The sequence below is a fragment of the Nyctibius grandis genome, chromosome 14, assembly GCF_013368605.1.
Source record: "Nyctibius grandis isolate bNycGra1 chromosome 14, bNycGra1.pri, whole genome shotgun sequence".
Lineage (NCBI taxonomy): Eukaryota > Metazoa > Chordata > Aves > Nyctibiiformes > Nyctibiidae > Nyctibius > Nyctibius grandis.
Window position 1 is genome coordinate 3,838,315 of NC_090671.1, and position 25,833 is coordinate 3,864,147.

Here is a 25,833-nt window from a genome sequence, read left to right on the forward strand (position 1 = left end):
CCCTGCCAGTGCCCCAGGACAAGCAGGGCCACCTCCTCCTCCATCCTGCTGGTCCCCAGGTTCCCCCCTTGTCCCCCAGCTGAGCCAGGGCCACCTCCTCCTCCATCCTGCTGGTCCCCAGGTTCCCCCCTTGTTCCCCAACTGAGCCAGGGCCACCCCATGGCTGGGATTACCTGGTGTCCCGCGGGGCCTCACTGCGTGTCCCCAGCTCCTCAGACGAGTGTGGGGGACGGAGGAGGGACGGGGGACGTCAGAGGGGCCGTGCCAGCGTCCCCAAGTCCCTGTGGCCAGCAGGGCGAGGGGCAGGGGTTAAACATTGCCCTGGCCCCGGCTGTTTGCTCAGCACCGGGCGGGTTTTGCCAAGCGCCATGCTGGATCGGTGCCGAAAGCACCCAGCCGTGGTGCGGGCACAGGGCCCGGTGCCCCGAGCGGGGACAGCCACGTGCGTCCCCGGCGGCCAGAAACCCCAGGGGCCTTCACATGCCCAGGAGAGGTGCTGAGGAGGGGCACCCCCAAACGACCCTGGGGGTCCCCAAGGGTTTGCCCCCGCCAGCCGGGCACAGGCACCGGCTCTTCTCGCTCAGGCCACAACCGTGTCCCAGCGGATTTGAGGACTTCCCCCATTAGACCCAGACCCCCCCCCAGGTAGCGAGGGGCTGAGCCCCGAGGCCCAGCAGCACCCAGAGCCCCCCTTTCCCCTGGGACACCCCGGGACCCCTTCTTGTCACCCAGTGCTGGTGACACCCCCCAGGGTAAGGGTCCCCCCAGCATGTCCCCTACCTCTACGCAGAGGGGCTGGCCGTGCCCTGGGCCGGTGAGAAGGAGGAAGGTGGGGTCTGGAGGAAGGTCCGTCCCTGGCTCCTCACCCCGCAGCCGCAGAGGGTTTCTCTGTCCCTCTGGCCAGAGGCCACTTTGGCACAAGGTCAGTCCCGTCCCCCTCTGCGATGGCTCCAGGGGGGTCCCCAGAGGGGGGGCCGCTGCACACGAGCTGGCACACACACAACACAGCCGTGGCACAGCCAAACAAGGCACACTGGGAACCCCCTGCTCTGCTCCACTACCAGGCAGAGAAGTGAAACAGAGCCCCAGAATACAGGATTTCAGCCCCCTGACCCAAACAGTGCTGCAAAGCCCCCCGAGAGCACCGCTGGTGACAGGCACCACGCAGGGCACAGGCTCCAGGGCAGCCCTGTCCCTGATGGAGCTGGCCTTTGGTGGCAAGGAACTAACTAACGCCCTGGTGCTTACACCGTCATTAGGCTTCAGAGTGAACAGCACAGGCAGGGTCAGCACAGAGGCACGGTGCTGCCTGCAGAGAGAAGGCGCCTCTACACTGCTCTTGGGACATCAGGGACTGGAAATGGGGGGGATGATGATGAGGAGGATTTCTTGAAAGTGGGTACCAAGGGGTGGGGGGGGCACACGAGCTCCAGCTCCCCTTGGGGGGCCCATGGAGTGATCCCCCATCCCACAGTGGGCAGAAGGGCTGCAAGTGCTTCCCTGGGGATGGGACAGGGACGGGCTATGGGGACCCTCGGTGGCAGGCGCTGGGGAAGGGGTGTGAGGAGCCCTCCCACCACTCACCAACCCGGGAGGAGCCCAGGGACCCCCCTCAGTGAGGCCACCACGTTTTGGCTCTGTCCTGGGGTGCTCTGGGGCCCCTTCCCACCCTGCAGCCCCCTCCCTGTCCCCGCTTTGGCTCCATCCCTGCCCCGGGGAAGGCGATGTCATGCTGTCACCTGGCCCCTGGCCAGGGTGACACGGCCTCGGCCGTGCTGCTGCAGCTGGGGCGATATTTAACCACTTCTGTTTGTTTTTCCATTTTTAATAGAATAAAAAAAGGGAGGGAAGCAGCAACGCGGCCGCCGCTGCATTTCCAGGGTGCCCTGTCCTTGGCATCAAGGTGCCCATCCCTCCTCGCTGCCCTGTCACTTGGCGGCCGTGACCTCCTCCCACCCAGGGAAACTGAGGCACAGGGACCCCCCCAAGCAGCACCCCCTGCCCCAGGAGCCCCCACACCATGGGGACACCAGGGGCCACCTGCACAGGCTCTGCCACTCGCCCACCTTACCTGCAACACCCCCCACCCTCCAGCACAGCGGGTTTTGGACACCCCACCCTCTCCAGGGCACCCATCCCAGCTTTTGGGGTACCAGCCCCGACCTGCTGCAGCACAGCCCTGTGCAGCCCCCGGGGCCCCCAGCACTGGTGGGAACCCAGCCCCTTCAAAGCACTGCCGAGCACCAGCTCATTAATCCCCCAGTAATGACCTCGTTATTCCTAACGAGGCAGAGCGGATCAAGGGAGCTGCGGTAAGAGGATTTTGCAACGGGGGTTTTGGGGCTGGGGGAAACACAGGTGGCAGAGGAGGGGAAGACAAAAGGGATGAGGACGGTCACCCTGTCCAGGGGGGAGAGCGGTGGGACCCCCCCCTCCAGCCCACAACCCAGGCTCCCGTGTTGCAGCAGCCCTGCCCCACACCGGGTACCCAGCCTGACGCAGCAGCAGAGAACCCTTCGAGCCCACACCCCAAAGGAGCCCGGCCTGGCCGTGTGCCCCCCCATGGGGGCCAGGAGGTGGTGGAGCAGCAGGGAGCACCCCGTTAATTGGGGGGGAGAAGCCCCCTGCGCGAGCCCAACCCTCCTACGAGACACCAGAGAATCTGAGCAGAGCACAAAGCGCAGCCACCGCTTTATTTGCGACAGCAAACCACGTCACCCCCCTCCTCTCTGCCCCGGGGGCGAGCCCCAGCCTCCCAGGAGCACCCCACACACTTTTTCTGGGAAGGGCCCCCCAAACCGGGTGTCAGCACCCAGGAGATGCCCCGAGGCTGGAGCCCTTTGGCGGGGAGGGGGCACAGCCCCTCATGCAGCACCGCGGGGCAACGGCAGCCAGAGAGCCGGGGGCGCAGGGGACCCCCCGGCACGCAAAGCCAGTCCCCTGGGGATAGGGGAGAGCTGGGTGGCAACGTGACCCCCCCCACCACCCAGCTGTCCCCACGCGGGACAGACGCCCACGGACGGATAGGCTCAGTCCCAGCGGACCTTGACGGGGGGGAAGGTCCAGAGGTCGGGGTGCCCCATGTGCAGCAGGGCGCTGCAGGGGGACGCGCTCCAGCGGAACGGGGGCACGTCGTCCCAGGCGGGACCGCTGGCGGCCACCAGCCCGAAGGAGGGGGCCATGCCCGAGGAGGTGACCTGGCACCAGGGAGGGCAGAGAAAAACAGGGGTGCAAGTCAGTATGGGGAAGGGGGAACGCAGCCCAGGGGGGTGCACCCCCAAAGAGGGGACCCCCGGGGCTGCCCCACCTTCATGTCGGTGCCGCCGTGGCAGCGTTGGCGCAGGGCCGGGAAGGGGTAGGTGCCGTTGGGGGGGTTGAGGTCGGAGCGGGCGGAGATGGCGTTCTCGGCGTTCTGGGGGGGGTCGCAGCCCCCGCACCGCGACAGCGGGTCCCGCAGGTAGTTGTTGGACCTGCGAAGAGGCCGAGGGCAAGTGGTGGTGAAAAAAAATAGAGAGAGAAATTTATAGCGATGAAAAAAAATCACCCCTGAGGGTTGCAGATCCCTGGGGCGGGGGTGGGGGGGACACCCAGGTTTGGGGTGATGGGGGGTCCCCAGCACCCACCTCATGAGGCGGATCATGGAGTCCAGGTCCCGGACCAGCGTGTGGTTCCGGCAGAAGATCCGGGCGCGGGGGGTCCTGTCGTAGGTGAACCAGTCACCGTATTTCCTCACCAGCTCCGCGTTCCCGCTGGCATTGAAGATCTCCTCGAAGTACCTGGGGTGGGGGGGGTGGGGGGGAACCCAGTGAGTGAGCACCCAATGTGGGGTGGGGGCAAGGCCAGCATGGGCTGCCCCCCCTTTCCAGGGCAGCAGCAGGGTGGGCCGGGGCCGGGGGCAGCTCACGGCAGGTTGTAGCTGGCCCAGTAGCCTCGCTGGTAGAGCAGCTCCGTCTGATCGGCTGCCAGCACCAGGCCCCTGCGCTGGGAAGAGCATCGGTCGGAGCGGAGGGCAAAAATCCAGGGGGGATGTGGGGGGATGTGCTGGGAAGGGGGAGGGGAGCCCTGCTGGGGGTCCCCACGCTGGGTCCCCACCCCAGGCGGGGGTACTGGGCACCGAGCCCCTGGGTACAGGCATCCCCGCAGAGCCTTCGGCTCTTGCCTGCGCTCACATCCCCATCACCCAGCTCCCACCCCTGGGCTGGGGCAGGTGGGACCCTCGGGGCTCTCCCAGATCTGTGGGGATGGGGGGTCTGGAAGGAAACGGTTCCCAGCGTGGCTCAGGGCAGGAGCGGGTGCTCGGGGAGGGCCGGGGGCACTCACGGGAGCTGCTCCAGCACGGTCAGCACGCCCGGCGGCGGGCTCGCCCTCCCCGGCGTGAAGGCTTTGTAGTCCACCACCATCCACTGGTTGTTGTACCTGGCATGGAGAAGGGGCAGGCGTCCCTCCAGCAGCCCCCGGGGACACCCCCCCATCCGATCCCCCCTCCCCACGGCAGCCGGGGGGGGTCCCAGCTCACGTGCCGCTGTTGAAGCGTCGGAAGACGCTGGCCCACTCGGCACCGCTGCGGGCCAGGCGGTTGGCCACGATGTTCCTCAGCCACTCCAGGACGCTGCCCCGTGGGTTCAGGTACTTCCACCGCGCCGGGTTGTTGTTCCCGATGGTGGTTTCCAGGGCTACCTGTGGGGAGGGGAGCGATGGGGAGGGCAGCGGGGCTGGGGAGGGGTCCCCCAGCACCAGACCCCCCCCCTCAACTCACCAACCCGCTGCTGAGGATGTAGAAGTCATCCCCGGAGAAGATGGTGCCGGGGTAGGAGGAAAACACCTGGATGCTCCCGGGGATCTGAGAATTGCCTGGAGGGGGGGATGCAAAAGCAGGAGAGCGTCAGAAGGGGGGTGTCAGCCGCAGCCCCCCCCGCCCAGCCCACGCACCGCCGGCCGAGGTGCGGAAGGGCAGCGTGTACTTCTTGATGATGCGCAGCATGGACTGGTAGGAGGTCCAGGTGTCGTGGGCCACCAGGAGATCCCGATGGCCCGGCAGCAGCTTGAGGAGGGCAGAGCAGGAGCCCGAGCCCAGGACGCGCCGTGGGGACGAGCGGTTCAGGGCCGACTCCAGATCCTCCAGGTCGCCCCCCAGCTGAAGCAGGCTGGCGGGGGGGAAGCAAGACACGGGGTATCAGGTGGGGGACAGCCTGGCTCCGAGCTCTCTGTGCATCTGTCTGGGCTGGAGGGTGTTTCTCCATTCCACCCTGGGGCAGGTGCAAGCACCCCAGCAGCCTGAGCAGGGAGGGAAGGGTGAGCACAGCAGTGGGGAAACTGAGGCAGGGGGCTGCAGTGGGCCTGGAGGGACACCCACCACCCAGCGCATGGTGCCAGGGAGCAGGAGAACCTGCCTTGGCTCCATCCTGCCCCAGGACAAGCGCCCACAGAAGGTGGGCGAGGGGGACTGGGAGCAGAACTAGGTGTCCCTGGACACCCCGTGTCCTCACGGCTCCCCTCCAGCAGCACTCCAACCCCCTGGGTGACCACCCCCTGTTCCCCATCACCCTGAGAAGGAGCTTACAGGAAGCCGAAGGGTGACAGCGTGAACCTGCCCCGGGGGAAGTCCAGGCGCCCGTTGTAGCTGTCCTCCAGCCCCTTCAGCTGCAGCAGGGCCAGGCGCACCTGCGGGGACAGGGGACGGAGCTGGCACTCGGCTCCCGCCAAGAAAAGGGGCGAGGGGTTTTGGGGACAGGCTCCCCCCTTCCCCCGGGGGATGCAGCAGATCCGGAGGGTCCCCGGAGGAAGCGTCACCGTCAGTGGGGCCGTGACTCAGCACCGGTGGCCGGGGGGGCCGAGCCACCCCCTGCACACCCCAACAGCGGCACGTGAGGCTCCGGCGGGGAGCAAGTCACGAGTCGCCTCTGCTCGCCCAGGGGAGGAGGGTTCACAGTGGCCACTGTGTCATCCCACCTGGAGCCCAGCCAGCGCCCCGGTCACCCCTCGCTGCCCTGTCCTCTCCTCTTGATTAAAGCCCCAATTAGCCCAGGGGGATGTAGGGGGGTTCACCGTGGGGGGGGTTCCCCCATCCGCACCTGGTGCCAGTACTCGGGGTCCTCCCCCTGCCCCATCTGCTCCTCCATCCAGCCCAGGTTGGCCTCCAGGTAGCTCCGCAGCTTCTCGCAGTACTCACTCTGGTACTTGAAGGGCCCGCAGTAGCCCACCATGGTGTTCATCCAGTGCATGTACATCAGCTGGGGACGCGGCGGGGCTGTCACCGGCGGGGGTCAGCCAGGGCAGGGACCGCGTCGCACCCCTCGGGACCCCCATTTCGGAGGGGTCACCCCTTACCTGCTCGGAGACGGCCGCCTCGGCCAGCCCGGCGGCGTAGGCCTGCAGGCTGTCACTGTACGAGGCGTTGGTGGCCACCTCCAGGAAGGCCCAGCTGGGGAGACACGGACACGGGGGGGGGTCACGGACACGGAGGGGGGGTCACGGACACAGAGGGGGTCACGGACACGGAGGGGGCGGGTCACGGACACGGGGGGGGGGTCACGGACACGGGGGGGGGGTCACGGACACAGAGGGGGTCACGGACACGGAGGGGGCGGGTCACGGACACGGGGGGGGGGGTCACGGACACGGGGGGGGTCACCCGCCACGGCTCCCCCGGGACCGCCCCCGGCGCCCCGTTCCCGCCTAGGCTCCATGGGAGCCCCCGTCCCGTCCCTACCCGACGTCGGGGATACGGTCATCGAGGCTGGCCCAGGCGACGGCGGCGGAGAGGCGGCCGGGGAGGACGCGGAGCCGCCCCGAGCCGGGCTCCAGCAGCACGGACACGTTCCGTGCCGGGGCGGCGGGGGCTGCCCCGGGCAGGGCGGTGGCCAGCGCGGCGCCCAGCAGCGCCCGCAGCGCCGCCATGGCGGGGACGGGGCGGGGCCCGACCGGGGGGCGGGGAAAGGAGCGGGGCTGGGAAGAGCCCCCGCCTTGCGCAACCCGTGTTTACTGCCCTCCCCGCTCCGCCGGCGGCCAAAGTCCCCGGGTGTCTCGGCGGGGCGGGGGCAGAGGGCCCGGAGCCCCCCGCCCGCCGTGGGAAGGTGCATAAAGCCCCCGCACCACCGGCCCTGTGTCGCCCCCCGCTTCGCTTTACCCCGCGCGGCGCCGCAGCCGCCCGCCTGAGGCCTGGCGCACTCGTGCCGTGCCAGGGCAGGGAGACGGGTGGCACCGAGGAGGGACAGAGCGTTACCCCAAAGCTCCGGAGGGGCTCGGTCGGGGCCCACGGGGGCGGGGGTGCTGCTGGGGCACCGCGCTGGGGCACATCCCCGTGCCCAGCGGGGAGGAACCAGGAATGCCCCTTATCGGATCAGCTGCGGAGGCGGAAGAGGTGCCACACGCCTGGGGCTGTTCTGGGCAGGGCAGCACCCAAAGGCACCGCTCACACAGGGCATGGCCCAGCACGCCCCACCAGCTCCCATCAGCTTCCAGTTGCTGCTGGTTAATCTTCCAGTACTGCCCAGTGCCCACACGTCCCCGCACTCGGTGCTGCACCGGCTGCCTGCACCTGGCCACGCACCGAGACGTGGGTGCAGAAACCCGGGTGGGAGCACAGCGCACCTGCGTGAGCAGGGACCCGAGCCGTGTGGCAAGCACCAAAACTGGGCCTAAACCCAGTAAAACCAGTTAGGCAGAAAGCAGCACTGTCCCACGGGACTGGGGGCAATGGCCAGGGCAAAACAGGGCTCGGCCCCACACCCCGGGCTGGCTCCTGGCAGCGCTTGGCAGGGCCAGGGCTTGCACCCAGTGGGTGCCACTGGCCTTTGGGCACCAGGCTGGACCCAGGCTCCTGTTGGAGACCCTCTGAGCTGGGCGCTGCCTTTGGGTCTTTATTTTTCTTCCTTTCCCCTCTCCCAGGGCAGAAGCGCAGCACATGACTGCGGTGAGAAACCGGCCAGGGTGGGAAACGGACCCTTTAATCCCATCAGGCTCTTAGGGCCGCGCTGACAGTCACCCTCCCCTTGCCAGCTCCGGCCGCGGGGACCAGCTCGCTGCCTTCTCCCCCCAAAAACCCGGCACGGGGGCCTGCGTGGGGCAGGGGCACGGCGAGGCTGGGGGCAGCAGGGTGTCCTGTGGCAGGGGCTGCCGGCCATGCGGTAGCTCGGTGCAGAGAGGGACGCTGGCAGCAGCAAAGGCCCCTCTGCGGGGTCACGGGGCCACCGGCACGGGGGTCTGCGCAGCCCCAGTGCTCGACACTGGTGCAGCTGCCCTGGCACGGGGCGTGGGAGCGTGCCTGGTCTCAGAGGGTCACCCCAAACAGGGGCTGGGTGGGTGCAGCGCCCGGGGGGGTGTCCAGCCTCTGCCCTGCCGCAGCCTGGGGACACCGGGGTACGGAGGGACGGGACAGAGAGCGGGGACAGTGCGGGGCGGGGGGGACACGACACCCTGCCAGCCACGCGTAAAAAAGTGCCGCTGTCGCTTTAAGAGCGGAGGGTGGCGGCCCCTTTAAGGCCCGGGTGGAGCGGGGGGGGATCAGCTGCCCGCGCACCGCAGCGGCGCCACGGTGGGTCCGCGGGGCGGGTGGGGGTCACCGCGTCCCCCCGGCATCCCCCCGGCATCCCCCCGCGTCCCCCCGGCATCCCGCGCCCCGACACCCTCCGCCCGCCGCGGGGTCCCATCCCCGGGGGTGTCCGCCCCTCTTTTTGCTCCCCGGGCGCTCGGAGCTGAGCCCCCCCGCCCCGGGCAGGACGTGGGGGGGGGGGGGGCAGCGCGTTGTTTTGCCTTTTCTAATTATCTTTATTATTAATTATTTTTATTTTTAATTATTTCTTTTTAATCGCCCCCCTCCTCCGCCCTGCCCGGGGAGCTGCGGGATGGGGGGCCGGGAGCTGCCCCCGCTCCCCCTCCCCGGGGGCCGCTGCCAGCGGTAGGTGCCCCCCGCCATGGGGCAGGGTGCCGTGGGGCAGGGTGCCCCCGTGGGCCCCGGGGTGCTCGGCCTGGCCCTGGTGGGTGACAGCGGGGCGCAGCCAGCCGGGCCCCCGCTGCTGCTGGAGCTGGGGCGCACGGAGCCCCCCGGGGGGGACGCGCTGAGCCACGGCCGGGGCCTGGATGTGAGTGTGGGGCTGCGGGGGGGCCTGGGGGGCGGCGGGAGGGATGCGGGGGGGTGGTGGGGTCCCGTCCTGTCCCTGCTGTCCCCACCCCGGCCACCGCCGTTGGGAGCTCCTCAGGATTTCCTCCGCCGCTGGTTTTCTCCTTGGCAAAGCTCGCTGCTTGCCAGGCTGGCGCCTTCCCACGGCCACGGGGGTGGGTGGGGGGCGATGCGGGGCCCTGTGCTGCTGGGGGTGGGGACAAGGATGGGGACAAGGGCTTGCACCCCCCTGGCCCTGGCACAGCCCTTGACCCACACGCACATAGCGCAGATGGGGAACCTGAGGCAGGGATGGCTGAAAGCAGCCGGGCAGGGGGGCAGCGGCACCCGCGGGGTGCCCGGCGGCGGTGGGCGCTCGGGGTGGGGACGGGACTTGGGGTGTCCGGCTGAGCACCCCACGCTGTGCCCCGCAGTGCTGGGAGGTGCGGAAACGCAACAGCTCCGAGTGGTGCCGCTTCGTCCGGAGCAACCCCGACTGCCGGCTGGACGGTGGCTTCCTCGACTACCTCGAGGGGGTCTTCTGCGTCTTCCCCCCCCGGCTGCTCCCCCTGGCCGTGACCCTCTATGTAAGGCCGGGAGCGGGGGCGATGCTGCCAGGGGATGCTCGGCTTTGGGGGTGCGGGATGGGGACCCCCCTGACTCCCCCTCTGACCCCGCAGGCTCTCTGGCTCCTGTACCTGTTCATCATCCTCGGCGTGACGGCGGCCAAGTTGTGAGTAGCCCCACAGAGGGGGCGATGGTCCCCGGGGTGAGCGGGGAGCCCGGTGGTCCCGGAGCAGCCCCGTCACCCCTCTCCGCCTCCTCCTTTGCCCTTCCAGCTTCTGCCCCAACTTATCGGCCATCTCCACCAACCTGAAGCTGTCTCACAACGTGGCAGTATCCTTGGCGGGTCACGGGGGACCTCGGCCGGGGAGGGGGGACACAGGGACGGGGCAGGGGGAGGTGGCTCTGATGGGGTCACTGTGCATCCCTCTGGCACCCTGCTGGGGAAACGGAGATGGCAGCGGGGTGAGCGGGGGTGTCCTGGGGGGCTGGAGCGGGCAGGCAGCCCCTGTCCCCGCAGGGAGGAGGCCACCAGGTCTGTTCCTTGACGTCCCCTCTCCATGGTGTCACCTTCCTGGCCTTTGGCAATGGGGCACCAGACGTCTTCAGTGCCGTGGTGGCCTTCTCCGACCCCCGGACGGCAGGGCTGGCCATCGGGGCCGTCTTTGGTAAGGAGACCCCCACTGCCAGCTCCTCCCCGGGGGCTGGTGGCTCAGGGGGGGTGACAACGCGGGGCCGTGGGATGTTCACCCCTGAGAGGGACCCGTTGCGTTGGCAGGTGCCGGCGTGTTTGTGACCACGGTGGTGGCCGGGGGCATCGCCCTGATCAAGCCCTTCACGACCGCCTCCAGGCCCTTCCTCAGGGATGTCATCTTCTACATGGTGGCCGTCTTCCTCACCTTCCTCGTCCTCTACTTTGGCAGGATCACGCTGGGAGAGGCTCTGGGTGAGCACTGCAGGGGGACGGGGCTGAGGGGGTGACGGGAGCAGCCTGGGGTGCCATAACCCCCCACCCACTCCCCCCCACCCAGGTTACCTGGGGCTGTACGTGTTCTACGTGTTCACCGTGGTGCTCTGCACCTGGATCCACCGGCGGCAGCGGGGGGACGGGCTGGCCCCCCCCGGGCCCTGGGAGCCAGGTAAGGGCTGCGGGGCGGTGCCGTCAGGCCCCCCGGCGTGCTGGGGTCCCCCTCCACCGTCCCCCCCTCTCTCCCCCCCAGAGATGCCGACAGGTGCTGAGGAGCGGGAGTCTTCGGGCACCAACAGCGGGGACTACGGTACGTCACTGCTGGGGGGCTCGGGGCTGGCTCCGCTCTGTTCTTGGGGGACCCAAGGACCCCCGGGCTGCTGCCGGTGGGCCGGCTGTGGCCAGGTGCTCCCCCGGGCAGGGGGGGTGTCCCCGGGGCCGTGCAGGTGACTGCAGCCCTGTGCTGGACGGACCACGGGGATGCCAGGACGGTGGCTGTGGCACGGGGAGCCCCCCACCCCGCTCAGCCGCGTGGCCCCTCGCAGGCGAGGAGTACCGGCCCCTGCTCCCCTCCCGGGAGCCCTCCCTGCGCATCCTCGCCGCTGCCCTCAGCCCCCTGGACTACCGCAAGTGGAGGAGGAAGCCCTGGTACTGGCGGCTCTTCAAGGTCTTCAAGGTGAGGAGGGGGGGACGCGGGCCAGGAGGAGCCCCCGCACGGGGCGTCCCACTCCCTGCCGGGCCCTGGGGCTGCGTCACCCCTGGGCTTTGCAATGGGGACAGGGGGACAAGGGCAGGCGGGTTGGGGACGGGTCATGGGGCACCTCCTGGGGTGTCCCATCTTGGGGGTCCCCCATCCCTGCTCACGGCCGCTCCTTGCAGGTGCCCGTGGAGCTGCTGCTGCTGCTCACCGTTCCTGTCGTGGACCCCGACAAGGACGACCTGAACTGGAAGAGACCCCTCAACTGCCTGCATGTCCTCACCAGCCCCCTGCTCTGCATTCTCACCCTCAAGTCGGGCACCTGTAAGAGCCCGGGGCAGCCCCGGACACCGAGGAGGGGACAGGACCGAGAGGCCCACAAAGCCCTGGGGACCCCAGGAGCCCCGCGGAGCTGGCAGCCTGTCTGGGGAGGGGAGGACGGGCTAGTGAAGAGCCAAGCTGGGGGCCTGTTTTGCAGCAGGATGGCTCTGTCCTCCCCACAGGGGTTGGGGGGTTTGGGCCCCCCGGGGACCTGGGGGAGAAACGGGGCAGGCCTGGCCTGCCTGGGGAAACTGAGGCACAGAGGGGAGCAGCCCCAGGAGGGCTTAGGGTGGGGGTGGCTTTAGGGGACAAGGCTCTACCTCGTACCACGAGCCTGGTCAGACCCTGCCCCAGCCCACGAGGTGCCTGCGGGGCCGCTCCAATGCCCCCTCTCTCCACCACGTGCAGACGGGCTGTACCAGATCCAGGGCGTCTTCCCAGTCTGGGCACTGGTCACACTGGTTGGCTCTGTCCTGGCCATCATCGTCTTCATCACCACAAGCAACGAGGAGCCACCCAAGTACCACTGCGTAAGGTGTCCCCCAGCCCCGATCACCCACCGGGGACCAGCCCAGCCTGCTCCATCCTGGGCTGAGGGTCCTGGGGGCAGAGCAGGGGCCAGGAGCTCCTTCCCGCTCCCCGCTGTCCCCAGGAGGGAGACGGCTGCCTGGAGGCACACAGGGTCCTGCAGGACGCACCCAGGGACCAGCTTAGCCCTCTGCCCGGCAGGTATTCGCCTTCCTCGGGTTTTTGGCCAGCGCCATGTGGATCAACGCCGCGGCCACGGAGCTGGTGAACATCCTCCGGACCCTGGGCGTCATCTTCCAGCTCAGCAACACCGTGCTGGGCTTGACGCTGCTGGCCTGGGGCAACAGCATCGGCGGTACGGGCTGCTCCACGCCCCAGGGCCACCCCGGGTGCGCCCGGCCACCTGCCATCCCTCAAGGTCTCCCCTTCTCCCTCCGCAGACACCTTCTCAGACCTCACCATGGCACGGCAGGGCTATCCCCGCATGGCCTTCTCCGCCTGCTTCGGGGGCATCATCTTCAGTATCCTTTGGGCGTCAGGGGGAGGTGGGGGGGTACTTGGGGCCGGGGCTGCCTCAGTTTCCCTGCCTGCAGCCCAGAGAGAGCCCCTGCTCCTGGGGGACCCCCGGGAAGGAGCTGGGCAGGACCCATCCCAAGTCCCTGGGGTGTTGGCCACCTCCCCGGTGCCCACGCTGTGAAAGGGACCAGCGTGGTATCTGTGAGCCGCAGGGATGGAGCCAGCAGCATCCCCCCAGCCCCAGAGGGGTGGGGGTTTGGGCTGGGGTCTGGCAGATTTGGGATCTGCCAAAGGGAAGGAGGGCAAAAAGCTGTGCCACCCTCCGGCAGGCTTTGGGTGGTCCCTAGACCAGGCTGAATTCACCACAAACGGGCACCGGGTGCAGGCAGGGAGGAGGAGGGTGGGTGCTGTCCCCCTCCCCGGGGCGGGAGGGACGTGGCCAGCTCCATGGTTCCCCCGAGGTCCCCTGCGCTGTGTCCCCATCCTGAGCGTGCCCCAGACATCCTGGTGGGCGTGGGGCTGGGCTGCCTGCTGCAGATGACTAGCAGCCAGCTGGTGGTGAAGGTAAGGCTGCTGCGACATGGGGCACGGGGCGGCTGGCAGCAGGACCCCGCCGTCACTCCACGTCGCTCCCCGTCTCTCCGGCAGCTGGAACCCGACAGCCTCCTGGTCTGGATCCTCGCCGGGGCCCTGGGGCTGAGCTTGGTCTTCTCCTTCGTGTCGGTGCCAGCACAGTGCTTCCAGCTGGGCAAGGCGTACGGCGTCTGCCTCCTCCTCTACTACCTGGCCTTCCTCTGCCTGGCCCTGCTCACCGAGTTCAGGGTGATCCGGCTCTCCGCCGGCTGACTGGCACCGTAAGGAGGTGGCATGTCCATCCCCAGCTCTGCCTCCGGGGCCTCGCTGTCCCCTCTCCCTGTCCCTGCCAGGGGGATGAGGGCACCTTGACCCCAGCCCTGCTGCTGCCACCACGCACAGGAGGCACTTTCCTGGGGTGGGGGGGTTGGTTGTGCTTTGGGAAAGGAGCTGTTAGTCATGAGTTATGTCCTCTCCCTGCTCCCTTTAATCTCCTTTAACTCACGGCGGCTCTGAGCAGGAGTGAGGTTCAGACCTCGGCTTCCTCCAGTCCCGGTGGCAGGGGCAGAGGAGAGGGCAGCTCCAGCCAGGGTCACAACGGGGCGGGGGGGGTTTACCTCTTCAACCACTTCGCTTTCCCCTTCCCCATCTCCATCCTGGCTGCTCTGGGGCAGGGCTGGGGCGGTCCCGCTGCAGGGGGGAACGCTGTGAAGGTCTGAGCATGAGTTTGTCGTGGCAAAGGATGTGATGCGTTCACACCGTGGGTTTGAAAGAGCAGCCGAGGGCAAGTGGGACGGGGTTAAGGTGAGAAAGCTCCGGGGCAGGGCTTGGTTTTAATGCAAGCAAAGCTGGAGGGGGAAAAAAACAAAAACATGACGAGGGAGGCTGGTTTCCCCTGCTTTTTTAAGCTGTTTTTCAACCTGAGTTTCAGATCCTACCTTTCTCCTCCTCCTCAGGTGGACAGAGCTGTAGGAAAGGACATGGAGGTTTCCACAGACAGTGTTAGCCTCGGGCAAGGCTAGGTGTAGGCACTGGGGGGAAAAATAAATGGCAATAAAAAAAAAAACCAAACACAACCCCAACCTTGCCTTGGTGTTTGCTGTGGGGGTGTTTACTCCGGCTCCATGTCCAGCACAGTGCCTCTCGGCTTGCTCAGAGGGGGAGAGGGACAGCCCTGGCTTCTGTGCTCCAGGAGGAGAGCAGAGGGGCTGGGGGGCCGAGACCCTGGGCCGTGCAGGGCGGCTGTCGCAGGGGCCGGGGGAAGCGGTTCCCTCGGGGTTCACCAGCACTTGGTTTCTCAACAGCCGTCACGTGCGCCTGACTCGGCCGTTTGGGCGCACGCTGGGGAACCGCAGCGGGGTCAGCACGGGCTGCGGGGGCACGACCCAGCTCCCCGGGGACGGGGACGCTGCGGGGCAGCGGAGGAGGGTGGGCTGGTGCTTCTGCTCCCCGTTGGAGGGTCCACGGGGCACAGGCTGGAGAGCAAACGGCCATTACAGAGGGACAACGGCATTTCTGCCCCACAGGGCTGTTTTGCAAGAAGCCCAACCGCCAGCCCTGGTTCCTGCTCCCCTCGAGGGGTGCCAGCGGCCTCCTGGGCCTGGATCGCTTCTCCTTTTTCTAACCAGCTACAGGCTTTCACAAAATAACGCTCCCTGTGCCTGCAGCTATTGGCTCTGCCCTGAACCTGCTCGCAAGTTACCAGCAGCTGCCGGAATTATCCAGGGAGACAAACCCCACTTCCTCACCCACGGCAGGGTGAAGCAATCAAAACCACGGCCAACGTACCGCTACAGAGGTACAGGGGCAAAAAAACCCTTCTAACCTTCACCATTGCTTTAAAAACCATAAGTTTGAAAGCATTATCTTCACATTTATGGAAGAAAACAACCTGGCAGGGGAAGCTTGGCTTTGCAATGTCCAGGAACAGGAATTCAGAGCAGCTCAGCAGGGCACACCGGCAAAATATGCCCACGCAAGCAGTTGCCACTGGAGAGGGAGGGCGGGCGCCACTCTTCAGACCCCCTGGAAATGCTCCAGCCGCCGTCAAGCCCCACTTCTGGAGTAACCCAGGCAGGAGGGAAGGAAAGCCGCTGCCTTTACAAAGCCGAGGGTGGTTTTTATTAGTGTGCTTGAAAAAAAATCTAGAGAACGTTTTACAGACATGTCCATAAAATCATTTTATAAACAAAACGCCAGCATACAAAACCCCGCCGCGCCTCCTCCCCGGCTCCCTCCAAAGTGATTGTCTCTGTCGTCAGGCTGGGTGTCGGGTGGGGGAGAGGAGGACAAATAGAAGGGGATGCCCCGTACTCAAACTCTGTTTCCTTCCAAAGTCCTATGGAAGAAGTAAACTTCTGTGACCGTCCTTGGTTTACAAAAATAATTAATACAGTGTGTACATGGGAGCACACCAACACCTCAGCGCGACACCACAAAGCAGCACGTGAGCCCCAGTCCGAGCGTCCCCGTCCCCGTGACACGAGAGCCCTGTTATCACATGTGAAGCAGGTTAGTGCCTCCCTCACCACAGCTCCTTTCACACCCAGAAAACACCCCAAAAAAGTCACCGACAGCCCTGCAAGGAGAAATACTGTAGGGGACAGTGGAGTTTAAACACAGCCACATTTCCCCCCCCCCTAACCTTCACAATGCTCATTCACCCTGCTCACAACTTAAAACAGAATAAACAACATCTCCTCCAGCCCCAGGACTCATCTGGATAAACCTCCCAGCCTGTGACTCCATGCAGAGCAACTGCAAGAGCAACAACTGCACTGCTCATTAATTTGCGGTCGGATTTATGGTTTGGAAAACAGCCCTTCAAGGTCCTTCACGGTTCAGTTCTGAAGTAAGTTTCATACCTGCAGTACCCAGAAAGGAAACAGAGTTGCCCTGAGGCACCCGGGGGATTTGGCAAGGGTTGAGAGCAGACGCTGTGCGTGCTGCCCGGAAAGCTGCTCACCCGCTCTTTCCATCCCATAGCCCAAATGCTCCCACCCACCATGCTATGCAGGGAGAGATTTTTCAGAAGCAGCTCTGTCTTGCCTACTTTTGAAAGTCTCATCCACCCAGGAAACGTTCCTGAGCGGCCCGGGAAGGATCAGCCCTCTCCCGCTGTCCTTGTGCCACGTGGTGAGGCTGCCAAGGGAAAAACAGGGACGCGGGACAAAGGGAGTGGGTGCACAGATCTGACGCTGCCTGACCTGTCTGGAGGAAGGAGAAAGCCTCCCCAGCAAGCTCTGCTCTTAGTCTGAACCTGAGAAAAGATCAAACGGTGCGGGGAGCCTCCCTGCTGACAGATACTTCTAGCCCTCAGCACTTTCTGTGCTGACAGGGGAAAAAAGGGGACTTACAGAGACGGGCTCTCATCACGCTGCGGAAACACGAGCGATGACGCAACCTGCCATGATGACAGACAAAACGTGGCAGAGCTGGGAAGGGATCCCTCTTCCCCCTTCCTTCCCATCCCTCAGCTACCAGCTCTGGCAGCCTCCTTGGCCGCTGCAGAAAAGCAGACGGGTGAGAAGAATCATCACCTTCCACGTTCCTCCTGCGTGCAAAATTCAGGGGGACAGTAAAGCCCTTCAGCGGATCTTCCTAAGATCCAACTCAGTCAGCGTTTGCCAGCCTGAGGAACGTTCCTGCAAGGGTGAGAGCAAGGGAGGAGCAACGCTGCTGCGCTGGGACTCGCTCGCCTGTATAAACAAAGCAAGGACCTGGCTGAGGAGTAACCAGCAGCACTGTTTGATGCCCATAAGCTCTCCTGAACCCAGAGCCAGGCAGAAATCAGTCAGACATGGAGCTGCAAAAACCTTCCGTTCGTTCCCTGTAGTCATCTGTCTGAGCTAAGGACCAGCCAGGGAGTTGCCATTTACAGAGCAGGTGGCCAAGTGGCAGAGATCTACAGCCACCGTCACGCTGCAGAACCCCCCGCTCACTGAACAGAGCAGGAGCTGTTGGGGTTTACAGGGGCAACCCCAGCCCCGGGCAGTGCCACGGGCAGGACTGACCAGCAGCGATACACATACTGGACAGCTACAGCAGAGACAGAGCTTGTCTCCCCAAACTCCTGTCCCACCTATGGTCGTAACACGATGAGATGCTGGCCCTCAGTTCTGCCTCCAGCTGCCACAGAACTGCTCAGGGACAGCTCAAGTCAATAATCAGAGCTGGATCTACTACACGGAGTGCATCTAAGTGTGCCAAAAAGGAGGGGAAAGGCAGACTGCTCTTCCGAAAGTGCTGATATTTCACACCACCTCCCCTTTCTTTGCATAAGGAAGGTGGAGAAGAAACAAAAACTCACTCCCTGATCTTTTAGTCCTAGGTTAATGGTACCCTTTAAGCAAAAGGGATCTCCAAAAAGGGCAAAAGTTTTAATATTAAGCAGGTGGCTTCAGCGCCTTTCCTGCTGTTAATGGATTACACATCCCTTTGCCCAAGGTCTGTTAGTGGTCAGACAAACAGACAAACAGTGGCTCTGAGGGAGGAGGTCTCTGTTCTGTCCGAGACGTTCCCTCTGTGCTGAGCACGAGCATCACGCTCAACCTGTGTGCGGCAGCCTTACACAGAGTCCTCTGGGCCTCTGTTTTTTCAGCAATTCACTGCCTAGGGGAAGAGATTTAAACCCTAAAGCTGAACAGTACACTGAACAGGTCTATATACATCATCCCAATATATATGCTGTGAAGTAATACTCTAGGTTATTGCATAGAAGGCGGCTTGCGTTAGCTGGGCCTAACTGACAGTCTGGGAGCGCTGCCGGAGGCTCACGGGCTTCAGAGAGCTGCTGGAAGCTGATGCAGGCTCTTGCAACGGTGTCTGAGATTCCTCTTTTCTGGAATGCTCCTCATACCATTCCTGCAACAGGAGATCAAACACACCGAGATCAGGCTCTGGCCCACACTGGCCTCGCAGCCCCCCCGCAGGACCCCAGCTCAGGTACAGAGGGGCTCTTTCCGAAGCCCCGGCTACAGCCTGACCTCCTGGAGCAACCTGGTTAACTGCAGCATGGCTGTGATGGACACACTGACACCTTGCCACCCACAGTCCAAGCAAGTACCACCAGCTATGGCTCAGCTCCAGCTGGCTGGACGGACAAACCTCGGCAAGGAAACATCCCTCTCTCAGGATGTCCCTCCTGAGCGTCTAGGACTCTAGTGTTGATGTCCCCGTGATGTCCGGGATTTGCAGAGCTGCTCTCAATCCTGGGCAGCGCCCAGGGTGCTACAAGATGTTACATCCCTGAACCAGAGACCAAGCAGAACAGGCGGGGAGCTTCTCTGCAGATTTCCATGGCAAATAACATGTTTATTTTTGTTAGGGGGGCTGAAGACTCATCCCCAAGCTAGTGCCCAAGGGACAAAGGACAGATTCAAATGGTTACAAGATTAATTCTTTCAGTACTAATCATTACATTAGCCCATGACCCTCAACCTGGAGGTGACTGTCTGGCAGGCACCACAGTGACATGGCATAAAGCTCCTGACCACGAAGGGCACCAGCGGGAATGCCCTAAACAATCCAGAGAATCAGTTAAGTGTTTCCCATCTCTGCCAGCCTGCTGTTCTGAAGGAAAACCAGGCAGCACTGCTCGCACCAAGCAGCTCTGCCTGCGAGAACACTTGGTTTCGGCGTCAGGCAGACACGCCCAAGCTCAAACACAACCACATTCCAACAGCAGCCAAGCCCCAGAACGCACTACGTGTGCGCTCCTACCCCAGCAAACACGTCCAGCTCGGTGAGCCCAGGTAAGCTCAGACAAGCTGGAGTGCCCACATGGACACCAAGCACACAGTCACTGTGACCCGGCTGACACACGCCTGCATGGCCGGGCACCTGGACCCACCGAGGGGGCTCTGATGCGCTCTGTGGTTTGAGAAAGTCCCTGAGTGCAAGAATGGATCACTCTAAAGTTCACTTCATCTCCTGCCCACCCTTCTCACAGAGCACATGGCTGCCTGGGTCTTGGAGGAAGGCCTCCAGCATTTAAAAGGATGGTTTGTTATTCTACAGAATGTTCTGCTCACCACAGAGACCTGCTGATATTTCCAGCTCAGGCCCACATACCTGTATCTCCTCCTCATACATCTTCATACTCAGATCACTCTTGGTCCTTGATCTGCGTCCCAGAAACAGTGTTGACATTTGCTAAAGAGGTGGGGGAAAAACCAAAACAGACATTCATCAGTCACTGAGCAGCTCACAGGATCAGTCCCTGAACTTCAGGCATCCATCCTGCGGACACCCATCATCCACCGATGAGCTCGGGCCATCCTGGGCTCCTTTTTTGCCATATGAAAAAGGCATTTTAGGGTGCACATCACCTAAACAAACGCAGGCATCTACTGCAGGCTGAGACAAGTCACGCTGAGCAGATCCCCAAAGAGTACAGAGGCGGCCGTAGCTCACACAGACGTGTGTCAGTGGTGCTTAATTTAGTCAGATGAACATAACATCAGTGCCTGGAACAAGGCTCAGACCCAAGCTTCCAAATAAGATCTCGTCTAAGAACAATTTCAGGTCCCACTTGTCTAGATCACACCATTCACTCCATAAGCCTGGACTTCCTAAATCGTGTAAGCAAAGAGCTGAAGTCTGAATCACGCTCTGACCACATGAGTTATACGAACAGGATTGAGAAGCAAAAGAAACCTCAGGTCTGGCATCATCATTCTGTACTCCACTGCAAGGCTGAGGACAGCATCCTCTTTCGGTTTATTGTCTTGAAAACTGCTTCTGATCAGTATCATCATCATTATTCTGAACTTTGCCTGTGTGAACAAGAGCTCAGCCTTTAACTACCAAGCCAAGCAAAGCAAATAAAGGTTGCCCAAGAGACTGCAGCACCTGCACTTTGCAGTGGCAATACAAGAATATAACGGCTATTATTAAAACAACCACTTAAGCTCTTCCCAGATGCATGAGACAACAGTTCTGAGACAAGAGCAGTTACCCAGGTAGCTCATTTTTCCAATTGTCCGTCCTGTTTTAGAACAAAAACGTAAGCAGTGCCACGGAGAAAGGCAGCCTGGTGTTTGGAATCGATACCATCATATTGCTGCGTAACGTTTTGGGACTGTCCAAGCTTAAGTGTACGATGGCACAGAGAGAGAGGCAGGAGAATTACAAGACAGTGGCTTCCTTAGAGAAAAAAAAAAATATACTTTTTTCCAGTCAGTACTGGGCCAGGACAGCTCTGAGCGCAGTTTGCAGGCAGTAGCAACGAGCCTTTGCCAAGGCTATTCAGAGTGCAAGGCAAATTCAGCTGCTACTTTTCTAGAGCAGCAAAACTTTGTGCCGATGCTGCAGAGTCCCTCCAGTGGCTCAGCCCTCAACACTACAAAGACACATGCAGCTTCCCTCTCAAGACAGCACAAAAGGCACTCGTGGCCCTGGCACGCCTCCCTCCCCTGAAGCCGAGAAATTACAGTGTTTCCTCTTACCCCATATTTGTCCATTTGCAAAACAATCTTCTGCAGCTGAGCTGTTTCAGTGGCAGCTGAACTCCGCTTGTACAGCTCGATGATGCCAACCACTTCTTCCTTGGAGATCTCCTTCTCCAGCACAATGCCGTTGTCTTCTGGAAAGGCATGAAAAAGAAAGTCTCCAAGATGAACATCGCTTCATCAGCCGCTACGATAATCCTAGAAGGCAAAGCTTAACAGCATCCAGGACCAAGCCAGACGGCAGGCACAGTCTGTACCTACTTTTGTGACTAGAACGTGTACGTCCCTGTCCCCCAGCATGGCAGGGAAGAAGTTAACTGGTGTGTAGGGCCAGCAAGCACCTCAGCTTCTTAAAACATCAGGCTCCTCAGTATTTAAAAAAAAATTGTAGCTTTTTGCTTGCCTGTAAATCAACTACAAAGCAAATAACCACACAGGAATTGCTGCCTTTTGACATTCAACTCCCTAACACAGCCTGTGAGTTCAGCACTAACAAACGTCTTTCACTGCACCCTTCAGGTGCAGGAGGGATCAGGATGAAAAGCGTTTCTGTAACTAACAACTGGCTCCTACGGGCCTGCGCCACACAAATTTGGTCTGCTGGCACCTAAGAAAGATGGGGGGCTGATGAAAGCTACTCCAGTGGCTGGGGCCTTCATCACGTTTCTGTGGGGAATATTCTCTGGTATTAAATGTATGAGTGCAGGAGCTGTATCTCCTTCCTGCAGAAAAGTTAAAGAATTATTAAGATTAGTTTGCACAGAGAATGAATAGAAAAGCTTGGGTGTAGATCACCTGAAGGAACAGCAGGAGAAGGGCTGGAAGAGATTAACGTGTTTATGGCATCTAAATTAGCAGGTCATGAAGCTACACGCAATTTCAGACACCCAGCTCAGGAGCCAAAGGACAGTGAGTAAAACTGATGACTCACAGGGTGAGGGGATGGCGAGACTAGTCACTGTCTGTTCCTGAAGGGGACAGAAAGGCACGTCCAAAACCAGCACGTAGTCACCAGTCCAAGTACAACTGGGAGGTGTGGAAAGAACTGGATAGGCAGCGTCCATTGCCCTCCATGTCATGGCAAACAGTGCTGGCAAACCACCTGGATCCAGTGTTTTGGTGCCTGAGTGCCAGACAAGCCACTTGGAGACACGTTCTGGTGCCAGTGAGTATATTAGTGAGGAAGGGAAAGTGTTTTTAAAAGAAAAATCACCTTCCCTTCCTGTCAGGTCTCTTGCTGAGCTTTGCTACATCATTGCTGTGATGTTTCCTAGATTTCTTTCATGAAATGCATATGGACTTCCTGACTTCAAATAATCTGGTTGAAATGGCTCGAGTAGTTCAAGTTTATATGCATGTACATGCGCACACACACACACACACACACACATATATATATATAAAATACCACATACACACACACACACTTTTTGGAGAGTGCTGGGGGAGAGATGAGGGGCAGAGCAGAAAGGCCAGATAGAAATATCACACGAAAGCATTAAGAGTGAGCTTAGAAAGTCAGGCTAAAAAAAAAAATCTGGTCTTTGCTGGCCAATCCCCGTCTCCTACAGACATAAGGCACCAGGGAGAGAAGACACAGCATTGCAGGTCAACCAGTCCTCAGTTCTGACCTTCTGAATCTTGGTTCTTCCGAGTGTAGTTCATGCGGAAGACGAAAGCATCCAGAATAAAAGCCACGATGATTGTCATCACCACCTGGGAAAGGACACGAACAGAAGAGATCAGGAAGCTGCTGCTGGGGGATTCTTCCAGCCCAGTTCAACAGGGAGCTGAGCATTTGGTCTGTGCTTCAACTCTATGCTCCCCAGCTCCTCCACGGCAGAGGGGATGCACGTCACACATCTACCTGTGAGTAAACGGCTAACAGTCAACCACAACGGGGAGAGAACAGAACTCTTGTGCTCCCCTAAGTCCTTACCCCAGGCCCAGATTTGTGCAGCATCAGCTTTGTCAATGCCCATAAATTCAACTTTCTACAAGGGATGTGGACTCACACTGTTTTCTGGAAGATGTTTATGTAGAAGAGCAAAGCTGTCCTCATTTAGGGATGGAAGCTCCCTCTGGAACACAGTAAAAGCTGTCTCCCCTTCTCATCCCCACCATTTCATGCACAAAGTATGTCCAGAAACCTACCATGGTCACAATATAGAAGATCATGAAGTAAAGACGGCTCCAGTGAGTGGTTTGGGATGTCACCCCTTCCTAAAGAGGAGAGGGAAGAAGTCAGTAGTGCACAAAAGGAGGGAAGAGTTTGCTGTTAACTGCTTGCCAACAGACATAAAGCAGCATAAACACTATCTCTCATTCATGGCTCCACAGTTTGCCCCAGGGACTGCTGGTGCAATGCTCAATGCCCCAACTGGTCCTTGCAGCTAATCTGCCTCTCAAGCTAAAAAGAGAGGTCCCTATATGCAAACACACAGAACATTTAAAGTTGTGGCTGTCAGAGCCATTGCTGCTATGAGAGCACAGCTCCGACAGCTGGGTGACAAGCTGGAATACAGAGTGACTTCATTTGTCTGGATTGTGAAACCTGGCCTGAAGATTCACAAGAAAACATGCCCAGCAGCATGCCAGAGGTCAAATGCCACCATCAGGACCAAAAAGATGTCTGGCAACAAGTGACAATGTTGGGCCGACCTCCAATCACCAGGGGAAAAAGATCTATCTCAAGTGGCACAAGGTAGCTGAGGTTTACTCACCATGATGATGTACCAGTCATTGACGACTGTCAGCTCAAACAGCGTGACTGTATACAAGTGGGAAAAAAACACAGACGATTGCTTTATCCCTCCTGACCTACTTTACAGTGATTCTTAGACAAAGTATTAGACAGAGCAGATTGACCGAGGCACCAAAGTTTCAATACAGCCAGCAAATCCGGAGACAGAATGCAGACCCTCAGCACTGCAATTACTTCAGACAAAGGGGGTTAGACCCACAGAACCAGGAGCATGGTATCAGAAACAGACCTGACTCTTTCCACCAGAGAGAGTGAAGACCTTTGAAATCTCCAGGAGATAAGCATCTCTGCTCCCATATTAAGAAAAATCATGGAGAATAATCAACACATTCAAATTATTCTTCATCAGTGGGTTTAAATAAATGTATTAGCATCATTGTTGGTTCTTTAGAAGGGTAGTGACTTAAAACCCTCCTTAAACATCTCTGGAAGTCTGGTCTGATCACTAGTCAGAACAGATCTGCTGGCTTCACACTGGCTTTTAAGAGACGTCTGCCTACCTTGCAAAACAGTCCTGGCACAATTAGTCAGCTGGAGTTCTCCAGACAGAAAGAGCAGGATGCCGAGTGTGTGAGGTGCATTAGTAGGACTCTAGGGGAGAGTCCCAGGCTTACACGAGCATTACAGTCCTGCCATCCAGCTCTGCAGGAACGCAGATGCACTAAGGAATAGTCTTTGCTATGGACAAAACCGCCCTTACCAAAACTGTTCAAAATGTTGTCGAAGTTGTTGAGATAGTAATAACCTTCTTCCACGATTGTCTTGTTGCCAACTGTATGATTCACCCAGCGGTAGGAATCTGCGACTGTGCTTGTGCTGGTTGGAGAAACCAGGACAAAGAATGAGAAGGGAACCGGAAAAGCAAGGAAAATCTCCAGGTTATAAGTATCAAAACACTCTGAAGGTGGTGAGCGGGGTGGCAGTTTTGACCTCTTGGCCAAGACTTGCTTTATTCTCTGAAAGAAAGCCTCTCTCCTTCACAGCTCAGCACAGGCCCAGGGAGCACATGGAGTCTTTCTAATCATTCAGCAAATATTATACCAGAGAAACTGAGTGTTTGAGTTAGACTCCTTGGCTCACAGCCTTAAAGCTTGGCATTTCCAAGTGGTCTGCCGTCATTTAAGATGAAAAGGGCACAGGACAGCTTAGCTTCCAAGACCAGGTGAATTTATCTTGGCACAAAGTGAGGCCTAAGTATGTAACACATCTGGCCAAGCAACTCTGGCATCACCAAAATAAAAATCTCAACTTCACTCTAGAGCAGACATTACAAGAGTTTCCAGCCAGGGTACCATGAAGAAGTCCTCCCCCTGCAGCTACCTGAGGCAAGTGACAGAGCTCATTAAAACCAGCCAACCCTACCACAGAAACCTCTCCCTTCCCAAATGCAGTGCACAAGCCAGTTCATCCCATCTTACCCAGAGAAGTGAAACGTCTCCTAGATTTTCACAGCATGTTGTTGTAGCCGCGAAACCCCACTCAGACCCACCCTTTGGCCCCTTCTCCACAGGGAGATAGAGCCGCCAGAGTTCACTGCTACTGGCTGTGCACCAAAACCACAGCAGAGGGGGATGGATTTGCAGTACTCACTTGCAGCAGTTCGGGTAGACCACGCCAGCAAAGAACTCCATGCCAACAATGGCAAAGCAGTAGTAGAAGATCAGCAGGGTTAAACCCAGGCTGGAGGCAAAAACAGAAAGAGTACTGTGCTGCTGAAGAGTTGCTAAGGCAGGGAAACACAAAGTCACAGGGTGGTTGCTCTGGAAGGAATTTCCAACGGATGGGAAGCAGCACGGAACACCCCAGGCCACCCTCCCTGCCACTGGGGCTCTGCAGTTCTTTGCCTGCTCTCATTCAAGAAGTCCTTGGACAAGGAGCTTGCCACTCGCTGAAGAGAGAAACTAAAGAGCAGCCTGGATTCCCTCCCGGTCTGTCTTTTCCTGGTAAACAAACATCTCTCCACACTTTCTTTAATAAAGAACGACACACACTGTTTCTGGCCTCTCCACATCCCTGGGTGCAGGGACTGTGCCAAGAACAGGCTTCTCTAGCTAACACACTCTGCTCAGACCTCCTTCCAGGGGACAAGGCCTGAGGATGCCCCACTCAAACACCAAGCTCCTTCTGCCCCACCATTTCACAATAATGCTCTCGAGTTGCTGTACTAAGGACAGGGAAACATCTGGGGCTGAGTACATTCATGCCAATGGTCCTCCCAAACAGGCCTCCCCTCTCACCAAAAGCTGGGATGGGGGAGAAAAATTAAACAAGCATCGACTCTTAGTTATCCTTCTAACACAAAAGCAGGAGGAGGCCCAGGGTGCTGGAGTGCTGCTTATCGCATTCTGCTCCAAG

At 60.5% G+C, this 25,833-nt stretch overlaps 3 protein-coding genes across 6 annotated transcripts in view; 1 reads left to right on the forward strand and 2 right to left on the reverse strand.

The window, feature by feature from the left end:
- Positions 1 to 2,663: 2,663 nt before the first annotated feature.
- PLBD2 (phospholipase B domain containing 2) lies at positions 2,664 to 6,897 on the reverse strand. 3 transcript variants are annotated; one of them, XM_068412414.1, is made up of 12 exons: positions 6,710 to 6,897; positions 6,328 to 6,421; positions 6,072 to 6,230; positions 5,561 to 5,661; positions 4,930 to 5,144; positions 4,757 to 4,851; positions 4,517 to 4,677; positions 4,321 to 4,416; positions 3,905 to 3,976; positions 3,624 to 3,776; positions 3,308 to 3,470; positions 2,664 to 3,197 (listed from the first exon to the last, which is right to left on the reverse strand). In XM_068412414.1, exons 1-12 carry the CDS (start codon positions 6,895 to 6,897, stop codon positions 3,030 to 3,032), a joined length of 1,665 nt encoding a protein of 554 aa, XP_068268515.1. In that variant the 3' UTR covers positions 2,664 to 3,029. The 3 variants fall into 3 exon arrangements, with proteins under 3 accessions (XP_068268515.1, XP_068268516.1, XP_068268517.1); XM_068412415.1 differs by lacking the exon at positions 3,905 to 3,976; XM_068412416.1 differs by lacking the exon at positions 6,710 to 6,897 and having other exon boundaries at positions 6,072 to 6,247; positions 6,328 to 6,418.
- A 1,602-nt stretch (positions 6,898 to 8,499) lies between these two features.
- On the forward strand, positions 8,500 to 14,339 carry SLC8B1 (solute carrier family 8 member B1). Of its 2 annotated transcripts, XM_068412411.1 has the most exons (15): positions 8,500 to 9,080; positions 9,532 to 9,684; positions 9,778 to 9,830; positions 9,937 to 9,994; positions 10,224 to 10,329; positions 10,440 to 10,607; positions 10,693 to 10,800; positions 10,882 to 10,938; positions 11,174 to 11,304; positions 11,508 to 11,649; positions 12,055 to 12,176; positions 12,376 to 12,529; positions 12,615 to 12,695; positions 13,190 to 13,254; positions 13,339 to 14,339. In XM_068412411.1, exons 1-15 carry the CDS (start codon positions 8,913 to 8,915, stop codon positions 13,534 to 13,536), a joined length of 1,764 nt encoding a protein of 587 aa, XP_068268512.1. In that variant the 5' UTR covers positions 8,500 to 8,912; the 3' UTR covers positions 13,537 to 14,339. The 2 variants fall into 2 exon arrangements, with proteins under 2 accessions (XP_068268512.1, XP_068268514.1); XM_068412413.1 differs by lacking the exon at positions 9,532 to 9,684.
- Positions 14,340 to 15,376: 1,037 nt separating this feature from the next.
- The window catches only part of TPCN1 (two pore segment channel 1), a 47,427-nt gene continuing 36,970 nt past the window's right edge, over positions 15,377 to 25,833 (reverse strand). Inside the window, exons 20-27 of the mRNA XM_068412410.1 lie at positions 25,069 to 25,158; positions 24,179 to 24,294; positions 23,438 to 23,484; positions 22,869 to 22,937; positions 22,346 to 22,430; positions 20,712 to 20,848; positions 19,336 to 19,416; positions 15,377 to 18,126 (exon numbers count right to left, since the gene is read on the reverse strand). Of these exons, the coding sequence (XP_068268511.1) occupies positions 18,004 to 18,126; positions 19,336 to 19,416; positions 20,712 to 20,848; positions 22,346 to 22,430; positions 22,869 to 22,937; positions 23,438 to 23,484; positions 24,179 to 24,294; positions 25,069 to 25,158 (748 nt within the window). The 3' untranslated portion in view covers positions 15,377 to 18,003. The remainder of the gene's footprint in view (positions 18,127 to 19,335; positions 19,417 to 20,711; positions 20,849 to 22,345; positions 22,431 to 22,868; positions 22,938 to 23,437; positions 23,485 to 24,178; positions 24,295 to 25,068; positions 25,159 to 25,833) is intronic.